General features: G+C 48.9%; 7 protein-coding genes across 7 annotated transcripts; 3 read left to right on the forward strand and 4 right to left on the reverse strand.

The window, feature by feature from the left end:
- Window positions 1-261: 261 nt before the first annotated feature.
- On the forward strand, window positions 262-1,368 carry BC939DRAFT_479305 (uncharacterized protein; the record flags this gene model as incomplete). The annotated part of the gene is made up of 5 exons (XM_051558836.1): window positions 262-330; window positions 465-565; window positions 660-710; window positions 844-933; window positions 1,020-1,368. The coding sequence occupies 5 exons, from the start codon at window positions 262-264 to the stop codon at window positions 1,366-1,368; spliced, it is 660 nt and encodes a 219-aa protein (XP_051409603.1).
- BC939DRAFT_247517 (uncharacterized protein) lies at window positions 1,342-2,348 on the forward strand. The gene is made up of 3 exons (XM_051550969.1): window positions 1,342-1,592; window positions 1,693-1,791; window positions 1,893-2,348. The coding sequence occupies exons 1-3, from the start codon at window positions 1,572-1,574 to the stop codon at window positions 2,223-2,225; spliced, it is 453 nt and encodes a 150-aa protein (XP_051409604.1). The 5' UTR covers window positions 1,342-1,571; the 3' UTR covers window positions 2,226-2,348.
- Window positions 2,349-2,470: 122 nt separating this feature from the next.
- Window positions 2,471-4,786, reverse strand: BC939DRAFT_479306 (Dor1-like family-domain-containing protein; the record flags this gene model as incomplete). Its single annotated transcript, XM_051558837.1, has 1 exon — window positions 2,471-4,786. The coding sequence occupies one exon, from the start codon at window positions 4,784-4,786 to the stop codon at window positions 2,471-2,473; it is 2,316 nt and encodes a 771-aa protein (XP_051409605.1).
- Window positions 4,787-4,892: 106 nt separating this feature from the next.
- On the reverse strand, window positions 4,893-7,548 carry BC939DRAFT_247585 (amino acid permease-domain-containing protein). The gene is made up of 5 exons (XM_051550972.1): window positions 7,243-7,548; window positions 6,426-7,125; window positions 6,070-6,304; window positions 5,786-5,972; window positions 4,893-5,685 (listed from the first exon to the last, which is right to left on the reverse strand). Exons 1-5 carry the CDS (start codon window positions 7,385-7,387, stop codon window positions 5,012-5,014), a joined length of 1,941 nt encoding a protein of 646 aa, XP_051409606.1. The 5' UTR covers window positions 7,388-7,548; the 3' UTR covers window positions 4,893-5,011.
- Window positions 7,549-8,550, reverse strand: BC939DRAFT_247558 (uncharacterized protein). The gene has a single exon (XM_051550970.1). The coding sequence runs from the start codon at window positions 8,346-8,348 to the stop codon at window positions 7,710-7,712; it is 639 nt and encodes a 212-aa protein (XP_051409607.1). The 5' UTR covers window positions 8,349-8,550; the 3' UTR covers window positions 7,549-7,709.
- Window positions 8,551-10,792: 2,242 nt separating this feature from the next.
- BC939DRAFT_505429 (uncharacterized protein) lies at window positions 10,793-11,126 on the reverse strand (the record flags this gene model as incomplete). The annotated part of the gene is made up of 2 exons (XM_051560658.1): window positions 10,793-10,951; window positions 11,034-11,126. 2 exons carry the CDS (start codon window positions 11,124-11,126, stop codon window positions 10,793-10,795), a joined length of 252 nt encoding a protein of 83 aa, XP_051409608.1.
- A 108-nt stretch (window positions 11,127-11,234) lies between these two features.
- On the forward strand, window positions 11,235-13,753 carry BC939DRAFT_479308 (uncharacterized protein; the record flags this gene model as incomplete). Its single annotated transcript, XM_051558838.1, has 2 exons — window positions 11,235-12,497; window positions 12,599-13,753. 2 exons carry the CDS (start codon window positions 11,235-11,237, stop codon window positions 13,751-13,753), a joined length of 2,418 nt encoding a protein of 805 aa, XP_051409609.1.
- Between the last annotated feature and the right edge of the window lie 87 nt (window positions 13,754-13,840).

Below are 13,840 nucleotides of genomic sequence, written 5' to 3' on the forward strand. Positions count from 1 at the left end.
AAAGGAATTAAATGTCGTCTTCTCACGTATGTATCATTATTGGAGGCCTGATATTGAGATGAGGACGAGAATGCACGACCATTGCTACGTCCTGTCGACTAATCATCGCCTAATCTGGATCATTTATTAGATCTGAGGTCGCGGAGAAAATTCTCACCCTGAGCATCAACCGGTAAAGGAGATGTTAAATGAAGTTTTGTGGTGGACGTAAACTACGATACTTTACTAAAATAATCATCATTTCTACTGGTAACCATAGTAATGTACCCAGCACTGCAAGTCCCTCCACAGGATCGCGGCAGCTTATACCGCCTGTTTCTGTCAAGCAGGGTGACGACACGTAGGCTGAGCGAGTAACTAAAGTGGCATTTCATTGGATTAACAGCGTCTGTTGGTATAATTAACTGCATCTCTTATTTCTTCATGCCTTTGCCACAACTAGATTGTTCCTGTTTCCATTCAAGAGTAGCGTGAAAGCAAAATCAATTGCTATTCATCCTGAGGACGTTTCTCGACTGAACGAAGGCGAATTTCTAAACGATACTTTGATTGAATTCGGCCTCAAGTATGTCTCTTGACAGTGTAGCATTAAGGCTGGCCGCAGCGCGAATTTTAGCTTATTAATTATTTTCTTCATTTTTTTATATTATCTACAATAGATATATCCTTGCAAATCTGGAAAACAGAGATCCGGAGCTAGCTGATCAAACGTATATATTCAACTCATTTTTTTACGAGCGGTTGCTCACGAGTCCAGGGTAAAGTCATGCGCTATCAAGGCAACACGGCAGAGAGACTTGGCTCGCGGAGCTAATCTATTTTCATCATCTGCAATCATTTTAGCAAGGGCATTCGATATGACGCCGTCAAGAGCTGGACCAACAAAATCGACCTGTTTTCCAAGAAGTACATTATCATCCCTATCCACGAAAAGTAATCCGCGAGTTATTTGGACGTTGCGGAAGCGCTTTGAACGTGCTTACTGGAATTTTGACTAATCTATTTTTTTACGGCTATAGCGTGCATTGGTATCTTGCTATCATCACTAACCCAGGACTTCTCTTGAAGGAATCCAGTGATCCTCGCTTGGGACCGAATTCTGCGCCGGATCCTGGCAGCGATTCCGAAACTAAATCGCCATCCCCAGTCTCGAATGATGTTTTCTCCGAGAATTCAAGTGCCGATAAACATGAAGACATCTCACTAAAATCTCCTCTCTCAAAGACATTGCGGTCCCTTCAATTGATGCGTGCAACGCAACAGGGTGATGATGATACGGCTCCCTCGAGAAGAGTTTTGCGATCTTCCCTACAAATTCCTGTGGATGCGGAAGCAAAGTGGGTTCCCGCTTTCAGCAGAAAACACTAATCCTGATTAACGCACACACGCTGACAATATACAAATTTACTAATACATCCTTATTGACCTTTCTTTCATGGAGTAGACCCTATATTCTTGTTCTCGATTCACTTGGAGGCATCCATCCTGGGGTTTTCAGGAGCCTGCGGACATATTTACAGGAGGAGCTGCTGGCTAGGAAGAAAGTTGATAAAATTATTGACGCCAAAGAAATGCCCGGGAAGGTGGCAAAGGTAGCCTTTCAAACGCGGGCAACATTTTTTTCTTTTTCTTCCCGCCCAAAAAGAATAGCTCGCTAACTTGTCTATCATGTCAATTAAATTGATTGCATAGTGCCCACAGCAGGAAAACTTTTGCGACTGCGGATTGTTTCTACTACATTATGCTGAAATTTTCTTAAAGCATTCAGGGCCTCTTTTGGATGGCATTGTAGTATGGAGTCATTGGATTCTCATCGTTTCGTGCAGAATACCCTATTTTGTTTCGCGTCTCACCGACTCATCATCCTTTTTCTATTACGTTTTTGGAAATAGAACAAAACGGACAATATGAACAAATACTGGAATGTGGGAGACCTAGCGCTTAAACGCCAAAAATACCGGGAGCTCATGGTCGAGCTGACGGAGCAGTACAAGACCTACCTATTTTCGCAAAAGCAGATCGAGCAGATTAAGGAGGCGAAAGCAGACCAAACGCGCGCGCTACCGCAGGAGAACGACCTACACCGTGAGCAGGACTGGGAAAGGAAACAAAATCAGCGCCAGGGTCAGCACCAGGGTCAGCACCAGGGTCAGCACCAGCATCAGCGCCAGCATCAGCACCAGCACCAGCACCACTACCAGCACTATCAGTACCAGCAACACTGACATCAGCAACAACCACACCTGGAAAGCAGCAGGTCAGACGTTGCGATGGAAGAAGAATAGGGTCTGGGCTATCAACCAGGCTGAGCGCTGATACCATAGAGGAAGAGTACAGGCAGCCCAGTGCAAATGTACATTATCATAATCATTATTTTTACCATCGCGGGCGTAGCACTTTAATTGGGGTCCATCTCTTCAAATGAATAATCATAATGAAAATAAAAATAAAAAAAAGCCCTAAGATTATTTTATGGCATATTTGCATTCTCCAAGATGGGCGATTGCTCAGTGGGTTCAAGGGCAGAAGTCGCAGATGATGGTGTTTCTGACAATGAAAACTCCTTTGTTGCTGCATCCTCCTGCTCCGCAGTACCAACTTTGTCCTTGTCTTCCGCTTGTTCGGTTAGTACTAGTTCCGTTGGGGTTTCCGAGGGCTGGACAGGCGACTCTTCGTCCTCTTGTACCGCCATAGTGATATCGTTGCTGTCATGGCCCATCTCGACATGTACAAGTCCTCCATAGATGCCCTCGTCGAAGCACTTGAGGATGTAATCCTGCACAGCGCGCTTGTACACGACCACAAAGCCGTCCATAATCTTTTGTTCGTTCAGCACTGCAGACCCCTCCATCCCTTGCATCCTGAAACCTAATCCACCGTTCTGCCCCGAAGACGACATTGTTGCCGCTGTTGCTGTTGCTGACGGCGCCTGAGTGGCCGGCAAAAAGCTTGAGCGGAATGCAGAGGCCCGCTCTCCAAAGACGAATCGATCGTACTCTTCCAGCGACAGGTCCATACGCATCAAACTGTCTGCCAGGATCTCGCGCAAGGGTATGGCCAACGACAAGGGTGCCAACAGACGTAGCGAATTGAGTGCCGTGAGGTAGGAGTTAGCGAGATAGGCGAGTGGGGGATAATCCATCAGGCAGGTCTGGGGCGACATGGATAAAGCCGATAGTGATGAGCCGCTCGCAATGTCCGCTGAACTCACGGTCCTACCCAATAAGGGCGAAGCGGTGGCACTGGATGAAGCGGACGAGAGAGTCCTTCCTGTTCCACCCAGCATCCACTGACTTGGGAGTAGCCACTCTGGATGATTCTTGCCTTCGCCTCCAAGACTATCTAAGAATTCGTCCGCGCCTTTCTGGAATGCTCCGCCCACCACCCGAATCACGGCCTCCTCGAACAAGGACGTCACCAGATACCGTAGATCGAAACCAATCTTGCTCATATTGGCCCCGAGATACATGAGCTGGGTCAAGATGGACGACAGGGCAGAGGTATCGTTAATCTGAGGGATGTGGACCTTGAGTGTATGAAGCAGTGTTTGGGTCCGGTAGGTGACAAAATCTGCCAAGAGATTGTCTGTCGTCCAATAGTGCTGCCTCTGATGTTGCTGATGTTGCCCGATTGAATCCGCCTCTCCTACAGCCGAGGCTCCTGGGCTCTTGTAGTTCATGGATGACGAGAAAGGAGACGATAGCCCCATGTACTGGTCAATGCTGCCAAAGACACTCTTGTAGTAGGTCATGGTGTCAAAGAGACACTCCCGCGTAACATCGATGTATTTCTTTAGAAATCCGAACGAGTCGCCCCTGTAGTGCACGACTTTGGAGAGCTGCAGGTTCATGTAAAGACCCCTTGATTTCAGGAACAGCATCTTGAGCGGCGTCTCGTCCTCAGATACTGTTGTTGCTGAGGCAGATGAAAATGCGGATCCTGCTGCACCCGTCATTTCCTTTGCCGCTCGCGGCGATGATCCTGCTGTTGTCGTGGCAGTTGTTTTGTCTTGATGCTCGTCCTCCTCCAGCATGTCCAATTGTCCTTTGAACGTCCCAATTCGCCGCAAGAACCCGATGATCCTCAGCGCGACCGGTAACTTGATCGGCTCTCTTAATTGCGCTAAGAGTTGCACTAACATCATCTCTTTGCCCTGAGCCACCTTGAGATCAATCTCTTGGATGATCCCGATCCCTGGATACCTCGATACCAGCCGCTGAACATGACTGGCGAGCTCAAGGGCCTCATTGTAGTAGCCATTCCTGACACATGTATCCATCAAAAGCGGAATCTCGAGTACATCCAGCAGCTGTGAGTGGGCTGCCAAAATCGATGAGAACACGCGCTGTCGTTCGAGGATAGGGGACACCTTGGTCGAGAACCTCGAGAGCGTCTCGACGAACTGTGGGATGGTCTCTTGAAAATGGTCGAGATGCTGACCGAGTGTTCCAAAGGTTGACTGGACATCCTGCTTACAGTCCTTGACAAGAATAAAGGCCTTGTAGTCTCGAAAAGCCAGCTCGGACATGTCCCGTTCCACCTTGAGTTGCTCCTCGCGAAGTTTCTCGGGCTCATTGTGCAGGGCGCGTGCGGGCAAGGACGTGAGTCGGTTCAGATAATCCTTGGACCAAGACGTCGAGAGCATCTCGTGCTTTTCTGATGGCACCTTCTTAAGAATGAGGTCGAAGAGTTCATCCTGATCTGTGCTGCCACTGACGGCGTTGGTATTGTTGCTATGGCTATGCGAGACCGGGTCGATGTCACGAGCGGCCAACTCGGTTGCCATGATCGGAATGGGAGATAAAAGGATAGCGAGCGCGAAAGTGGACAGATGAGATGCAATAGAGAACGCCCAATTTAATTTTCTAGCCCCAGGACAGTTGGAAGTAAAGTGCAAGGGACATAAATGGTTTTATTATATGTATTTTACAGGGAAGATGTATTATGAACAAGGTAGGGATTAAGCGAGGAAATAAGGGCGTGTAGGGGTATAAGGTGATCATTCGCATCCTTATGAGATACGCGAGGATATATGCGCCGCTTTTGGGTACGGCGCATGGCCAGCCTGCAGGTAGCGAAAGCTGGGCGGAGAGCCTCCAGCAGATTGGTCCCTGAGGACCGACCCGTTGACGCTTCCGTGGTCAGAGATCACAGAGATGGACACGTTCTCGCCATGTTTCTGATAGTCGTTAATGTCAATCGTCGCTCCAAGACCATGGCCGCTATCGATACCTTCATAGCTCGATGCGCTGTCATCTTCAAAAGGTGATGGTCCATTTGCCGCGCTAGGATGCTCCCTGTCGGGGTTGGTTTGTTCGGGAGCAGTGTCTCCATGGTCCGATGGGGGATAATGTATGTCCGCGCAATCGCTATAGCGTTGACGTCGAGGTCGATTATAATCCATACGCCGCGCCAGTTGTCGTGCGTACTGTTGACGGAGGTCATCATCCGTATATCCTTGGTAGTTGCTGAGATTATCTGCAGAAAAGTTTTCGTGCAGTACCCGCATCGGCTCATCCACAATCAGACGCGGGTTATTAACCTCAGAGTGGTTCCGTCCATAGAAGACATAGATGAATAATCCGATCGCCATCCAGCCCAGGAGTCGGTAAATAGCATCTCGCCTGGCGCTTTTAAGCAAGAGTAATGCACTTGCAGCACCAATTCCAGGCAGTAAAAACGGACCTAAAAAAAAAAACGAGCGAAGGAAGTGTGAACATGAGTTCGTGAAATAGACCGGTGAGGGTTTCGTTATAAATCCGTACATAGCTTCGTATAAGCATACCTCCAGGAACTTTGAACCGCCTCGGCACCGTCTTCCGAGTGTATCTTAGGATAATGACGCCAATATTGACCACAAAGTACGCAAAGATTGTTCCGACAGAAGAAATATCGCTAAGCACCTGCATCGGCAAGAGACCTCCGCAGAGTGAGCAGATGATTCCTGAAATAAGGGTGCTCATATAAGGTGTCTACATGTTGGAAAGTATGGAACGTCCGCAGGAAATCAGCAGAAGAACTCATTTAGATCTATAGTATGTCCGCATGAATGACATAGCGCGCGCGTACCTTGTACTTGGGGTGTACCCTGGCAAATACGCGCGGGATTAACCCATCATTCGCCATCGAATAAAAGACACGGGGCTGGGCAATCAACAAGACGAGAATAACCGACGTTGTTGCTGCTAGCGCGCCGAGCTCCGTCAAAACAACCAGCCAATGCATTTTCGTAAGTCGCACAGCATCCACGACCGGTGAACTACCTCCAAGGGTCGTGTAGTGCGCAACCCCGACTGTGACAACACTATGGTTATTGCAAAAAAATTCAGAAGTTCCGATCTTTAGTTAATAAAACGGAAGGTCCTCTTATCAACATACATCCGATGGATTGAATGAAGAGAGTGAGAAAGGAGAACGAGACGTACCTAACGCCAACATAGAGTACCGTGGAAATGACGATGGTTGACATGATGCCTACAGGCAGATTGACCTGCGGTTCCTTGGCCTCTTGTGCCGTAGTGCTGATGCTGTCGAATCCGATGTAGGCGAAGAACACGGTCGACGCGCCTGATAGCATACCCGAGACACCTCCAAACTCGGGTGGGAGGTATGGATGGTAGTTCTCTGGCTTGACAAAGGGGATCATGGAGAAGATTACAATGACCAGCGCAATAACTTTGAATACGACAAGGTAGTTATTGATCCTGGCAGTCATATGAATCCCAAAGTAGATGGTTGTTGAAACAACTGCGGAGATGACGAAGGCAGGGGTATTGAAGTAGTCGCCTGTCATCGTGAAAGTGCCTTCGTCCCAGGCGATGGGTGTGTTTGTCCACTTTGGTGAGATGTCCCAGTTGAACGCGTCCTTGAGAAAGGCAATCATGTACGATGACCAGCCCACGGACACGGTTGCTGCGCCCACGAGATATTCGAGAACGAGATCCCAGCCAATGATCCATGCTGCAAGTTCTCCTATAGAGGCGTACGCATAGGTGTAAGCCGATCCGGCTATTGGAATCATGGACGCCATTTCTGCATATGATAAGGCCGCAATGCCCGAGACGAAGCCTCCTAGGAGGAGTGACAGAGTTACAGAGGGGCCAGCCTGGGTTGCAGCAGCCGATCCTACGAAGCATCAAGAAAAACCAACAATAAAAAAGGGTTAGCTGTATTGGTGACACAAGCAGCGACAGACAGATGGATTTCATCTTTGCGAGGTGGTGGTTCTGGCCTTCTTCTTACCCATGAGGACAAAGACGCCTGTACCAATGACGCCGCCTAAGCAGAGTAGCACAGTATAAAGGACAGTTAGTTCAGCATTATCGAAGTCGCTTCTAGGTGCGGTGGTTTGGAAAGGGCCATAACAATAGCAACAACCTATAGCCATGAGGACATATGCTCGCTACTGTTGCTCGCGTGTGGCGTGTGTGTATGCATGTATGCAATTGAGCGGGTATTGGATATCTGTGTTTGCATGAATGTGGGCGCTTGTGTTTGTCTTTTGTCTTTGCCTTTGTCAACTGCTTTGTCATTTCTTTTTTCGCACAAGAAAAATAAGGTAGGGTAGAAAACTAAAGGGAAGACAGACATGTGCAAGCTCGTATTTTTGCGATGGTTGCACGATAGTTTAACCTTGACAAGACTGAGCATTGCAGCAAGGTGAAGTGGTCTAAGTCTGCACCCGGTACATAGCAGTTCACAGCCCATCTCTATGTGCACCTCTCATTCTCACTGCCAGCGTATATTAGTAAACAGCTGCCGTAATAAACATATGAGTGAGCACACCTGCGACGAATACCAAAAAAAGATAGAAAGGGGTTGTTGAAGGACAAACAAATAAATCCTGGACCATAGAACATCATAGCAATGACCGCCACCACACGAAGAAGTAGAAATGTCCAGATGGATGATAGGCATATGTACGTATGTTCAAGTAAAGATGTTGGGTGGAAAGATAAGGTATGTATGTATATGACTATACGAGGCGACCCTAAGACTGTGCTGTAGCGATGGCTAATCAACACTGCATGTAATGTACTCGCACTTTGATAGTCTGTATACGGTATGTGTGTATATGTGTGTGTGGTGTTGTGGTGGCGGCTCTGGTGGCTCTTGCTGCAACCTGACCAACTGACACAGCATGCGTAATTATAATCTTTCGGAGGATCCTTTCTTCCCCCTTTCCCTGCACAAGAGTGAGTCGGAGACAGCGATATGGGGTTGCAGCTGAACATATTCGAGGCACGAATGTAGTACCAGCAGCAGTACCAGGGTAGTCGTAGGGTAGCCGTAGGAGCTAGTTGCCAAGAGTACCGTCTTTGTCGTCTCATCTCTTGTCTAGACCCCATTGACTGAACAACCAATTTAAACACCCCTGGTTTTCATTTCCAGTAAACATCTGAGCTGTGCGCCAGAGTAGTGAGATCTATTGACCCTCGCTCACCTAACCCATGCACACACCCACACACGCATGCATTGACAGAGATGTATATGTGTCTCTCTCAGCCCTCCTCTGCTGCCTGCTATGGATCTGTCGGCAACCCAATGGTATTCGTTGCAAATATCTGATTCAATCTGCTTATACAAACAAATGCCAATCAATGAATGGAGGGGAGAGGGGGGAGTCTATGCTGGGACAATCCTTTCTACACATACAATCTTCCACTACTCCATTTGAGGAAGGTCAAGGGAGGATGGACAGTTGAAGGCTGCATGCCACGGTTCTAAAATCGATCCTGCAGGCCACAGCCTCTTCAAAAGCCTTCATGACAGTTCACCACCCCTTTGTCTCTCTTTCCCTCTTTGTTTGGTGACAACCTGCGCGACCAATGGCGTAACATCCCTGATAGTTCTCGAGGGGACAAAAAAGAGAGGGGACAAAAGGAAGTGAGGAGGAGGAGGAGGAGGAGGGATGGAAGGAGGCCGTTGCGGATGATCCGGACTGGTCCAGGGGAACATGCCAATGGCAGTGTATGGTACCAAGAACGCAGAATAAAAAAACTACTGTGCACACATTGCGTTTTCATAGAAGAAAGGCGGTGATGCAGGGTATCAACGTCAAAGGTTTATCAAAGCCCAGGCAGCTTACCAAGTCCGACAAAGGTCAGCTCGACGGGGCCAAGGGCTCGATTGAACTTTGTTTCGGCCTCCTCGACGGTGTACTCGAGGCGGTCCATGGTCTGGATAGAGATCAGTCGCCGGGCATGGAAGTGCAAGGTTGATTCGTTTGGCTTGCGGAAGGGGGTTTGTCCGGTGTAGTAGTAGCCGTCATCATGATCGTCCATCTGCTCTTTATGAAAAGAGAGGGAGTGTTTTGCGGAGGGGGTGTAGGTGAGAATGGTGGTTATCTCCTTGCTGTCTGTCGAGGGAAGGGAGGGTGGTAAGAACGGGATGGGTCCACTCAATTGGTAGCAGACTATTTGGCGTGCTGGTGTTTAAAAGACCGACCGAGGCGGGAAACGAGAAAGGAAAGGGGTGTGCGTGTGGGTGGTAGTCGTGCAGAGGTATCTCGGGGCAGTGTGATCTGTTTCCCCAATGCTATGGAGAGCACAGTTGAGGCATGAGCCGGATTCGAATGGGTGATGATGATGGAGTGTGATGAGTGAGATGGAGCCTAAATAAAAACAAAAACAAGCACGGGCAATCTCAATTGCAGTGGTGCTCGTCCGCTGGTCTGTTTGTTGTGTTGTTTGTGTTGTTTGACCTTCTCTGTTCATTGCCTCGGCTTCCTTCGCTTCTTCGTGCACCAAACCTCGCGGGTGAGCAGGATGGATACACATGCATGTGCGACTGTGCTATCTGTACCCGAATGCTCACTATCCATTTCAGCCAGCCGTATCATCGAAACAATCAGAACGCGGTTGAAGTAAATGACCTCTCTGAGACCTCCAAGTCAAGAATCCAGTCTCAATCCCCTCACCTAAGACGCACCGTGTGAAGAGACCGTACTCGAGCAACTGACGGGTCCTGGTCTTGATTTGTTTCCGCATAAATCTATATGAATATTTTATTTGACTGATGATGAGAATGCATTACCCTTGGAGCGATCGTGAAACGTCCAGTTGGCATGGTGCAGTGCCTTTCGAAAAGATTCTTTGCCTCAACACTTGGCTTCTTCGCCGCTGATCCCGCTCTTGGTTCAGCTGGATCGTAAGCAGCAGCTTCTGCACACCCTGAGTCATCTCAAGAAGAGGGTTTTTCTTCGGTAATACACCATCGCCATGGAATGTAGTTTCACAAAGTTCACGGCATATATACAAACATCGCATCGCAACATCGAATAGCCTTTGAGCCTATAAATTCACAGTTTCCAATCAGAAGTACGAGTGACATCCTGGGCCGGTATCAACAGGAAGCTGCTCAGTTAGCATGCATCGCTGCAGCATCCCCACAATGGAGCAAGGCAAGATCTTTTTCTTGACTTCGTTTCAGCACTGTAAGTCCTCCTAGCCCTGAGCACAGCCCTTGCTGATAGTCCTTTTTGCGTCTGGCGTGCATTGGACAACATGGATTTAAAGAGTTACGCTTTCAGATAAGCTCACACATTGCTCTCACTAGGAATGTCGTACAAGTAAGGACGCTGAAGAGCACTATGGTTTGAATAGATTCAGCATAAAAGATCAACTTTCCTTTGCCCCTCAGTTTTTAGCTTTCCATGAATCTGGATAGTCCCTCCTCTCAAGTTCATTGATTTATTACACATCATGAATATAGATCTAGTTCCACATTAGGAAATGAGAGGCGTAGTACCAACGCACAGGGTCGTAGCATACCAGCTATGGTGGTGATCATGCTACACGGTAACATCCTCGATGCTCGGGGCAGAATAGGCCTCCAGCTGTCTCTTGCCCGTGCGAAGAAGGTACTCGATGGTGGAAAAGTCGCGCTGCTTGACCTCAGAGTGCTTTCGGAACTGCATCCTGATGAATGCATGAAAGTGAGGTCGGTTTGCCTGTGTCGTTCAGGGATCAGCCTCAAGAAACTGATCAAGCGACAGCATGCGGAACAGAAAAAGCCTCGAAAAACAACTTTACCTCTGGCTTCAGTCTCGCAGCTCGGAAGCATTGGCGGTAGAGGTTCAGAACGTCCTGCTGCAGTCCTGATCGGCGAACCGGGGCAGTAGACATGATGTTCAAAGGTTGGGCGGTCTTGGAACCGGAGGGGAAGGAGCCTTGAAGTATATGGCCGTCACAGAATCATGATGTTTTCTTTTTCGGTTTTGCGCTACCCCAGCTATGGCCTTTGGCAATACAACCAACGCTTCTGAAATGGCTACACCTCAACATGAACCAGTGTCGGAACACACCAATCAAGAGAGTCGGCTTTTGCACGAATATGAAGAACACCAGATCAGCCCTCTACAGGATGTAGTCTTTTCTCAGCCTCTCAACAGCCAGTCAAAACGTCGCAGACGGCGGCCTTCGGTACTTGCGGGCATGGAAAGAAACGAATCATCAAGGAACCCTAACAACCTTTACCAGGATACCTCAGACTCTGAGCTGGATGAAATAGAGAGCGAGCAGGAGCTTGAGCGGGAGTATTTAGAGTACGTCGAGAGACAGCAGCAACCCAAGCTGCAAGCGCTGCAGGATGGAGATATCTGCTACTACTGTGGCTCTATAGCTCCATTCTCGATGCGACACACCACCCCATACATCGATCTGTACCAATGTGCTCTTTGCCGTCAGAATCAAAAACAACTGTTGGGTTCTTTACCGCCTGAGACGCTGCAAGAGCACAAGGAGGAGCTACAGGAGTTGGTGGAAAATGTAGGCTTGGGCAGCAACAGCTGGTTCGCAATCACACCGCCTCCTGCCAATCTACAAAACAACTTGCAGACGGCAGGGTCAACACATGCATCAATTCCAGAGGGTGGCAAGGACCCGCAGGCGCGGAGAGCTTTGCCGCACTCACAGGAGGTTCAGGCAACAGAATATCGACCAGAGAGTAGGCCGTTGATTGCTGGAGGAATGACATGGACGGTACAGGAGAGTGATTTGTTCTTCCACGGCTTGAGGCGTTTCGGAAAGCACAATGTCTGGGCGATTCAGGAGCACATCAAGAGCCGGTCTCTGGCCGAGGTCACAGCCATGATCCAGACTATGGAGATGGAGCTAGCGAGGCATACACAGTTTGGTTTCAGGCCAAATCGGTTGAGCGAGATGCCTATGGCGGAGGAGGCGGACGAAAAGCAGATCGAGGTCGAAGAACTGTGTGCGGCTGTGCTCACCGACATCGAAATGAGAGATACTTGGAGACGGTACAAGGAGGCGCCAGTCAAGACACGCTCAGAGGCCTTGAATAAAACAGGACTGTTCAACCTGCGGACACTCACCGACTTGAGCACTCGACTGTACATACAAAACGAGGAAGCAAGCATAGACCGCGATACCGTTGCTATATTATACGATGCTCTCAAGGAATGGCTTACGTCCATCATCAAGGAATTGATCATGTTGCATCATGAACGACACCGCATACGCCTCTTGCTAGACAGGGTAAGAGGCTATCCCCCCTCTCAACGAATGCATATCAATATGGTGCGCTTCATATCATGCAGTTTTTAATATTTGTTGATTCTTTACACTATGTTATATAGAAAAAACCTTCAGATATAGTGGGAATCACTGAAGAGGACGTTGTGCGGATACTGTATGCTCAACAAAAGGCATTGGGCCCTGGCCATTTTTTCGCGACTCTTTCAGACCGACTCCGTTATCTGGTCATTGACGATTCGTCATCTGCAATCGAACTCGAAACTGCTGGACTGAAGACTCTCTCTCCTCTTTGGATCGTGCGAGGACTGGGGAGGAAATACTACTTAAACGAACAGGTGGATCGGGCTAGGGCGGAGGCTCCGGACTCGGATCAGGACATGGAGACGGATGACGGCGTGTCTGCTGAAGAGGAGGCAGAGGTTTTGCTGGAGGCCCCATTGCCCGTTGTTGCCGAAACTCCAGGACACGAATCACGTCCAACGGATGCTCGAGAGCGCAAGGCAAGGAGGGACTTGAAGGACATATACCCACAACAAGCTGCAGCTCTGGGACAATGGGACAATTTTTGGTCCATCAAGGCTAGAGAGGCGCGTCAAGAAACCCAGGAGATGACCCTATTCGACAGATCTACGGCTGCTCCCAGACGAAAGAGATTTAGGGCGGAGTACCCTCTCACGCCGTCATCTATGACGTTCAACGATTGGCGAGAAGGTGCAGGAAGGCTCGAGGCGAACAGTTTTGCGCTACCGATTAATGTGGAGAATGATGCAGGCGTAATAGCAAAAGACCTCCTCAAGCGTAATCAAGCAGTGTCAAGTATGAACAAATCTAAGCGAAGCCACGAACAGCTGCTCTACCTGGACCCGCCAAAACAAATCTTTTACGCGGTACCCGGCCGCACTAAGACCCGCGAAAAGATGAGATTCGAGAGGTTCAACAAAATGAAGAGAGATTTCGACGAGAAAGCACAGCACGCGCCGCGTATACGATTCATTGACATGTATGCACCAGGATATGGCATCTTGCCCAGGGGCGAGTCGTTCATGTACGATCCGACGCGTCCACCGCCCAAGAATGGATACGGCCTAGGCGAGAGAGACCGTGGAGGACTCTGGCTCATGGACAGGAACGCGAAGGACCAGTCCACTGGATACATTACAGTCTCCGATACTGAGGACGAGGAAGAGGAGACGCGCGGTTGGGAACGCCAGATGAAGGCCGATGATCGGATCGAGCAGCGGTCAAAGCTAAGCTGATATCTATGGCGCTCATTTAGGCTACTTCCTGTAGCCCTGCAATCCATAGTTGGGCCGTACGTATTCCAAAAAAAAGCTTATCACTTT

The sequence above is a fragment of the Gamsiella multidivaricata genome, assembly GCF_025024155.1.
Source record: "Gamsiella multidivaricata strain RSA 2152 chromosome Unknown BC939scaffold_57, whole genome shotgun sequence".
In the NCBI taxonomy this organism is placed as follows: domain Eukaryota; kingdom Fungi; phylum Mortierellomycota; class Mortierellomycetes; order Mortierellales; family Mortierellaceae; genus Gamsiella; species Gamsiella multidivaricata.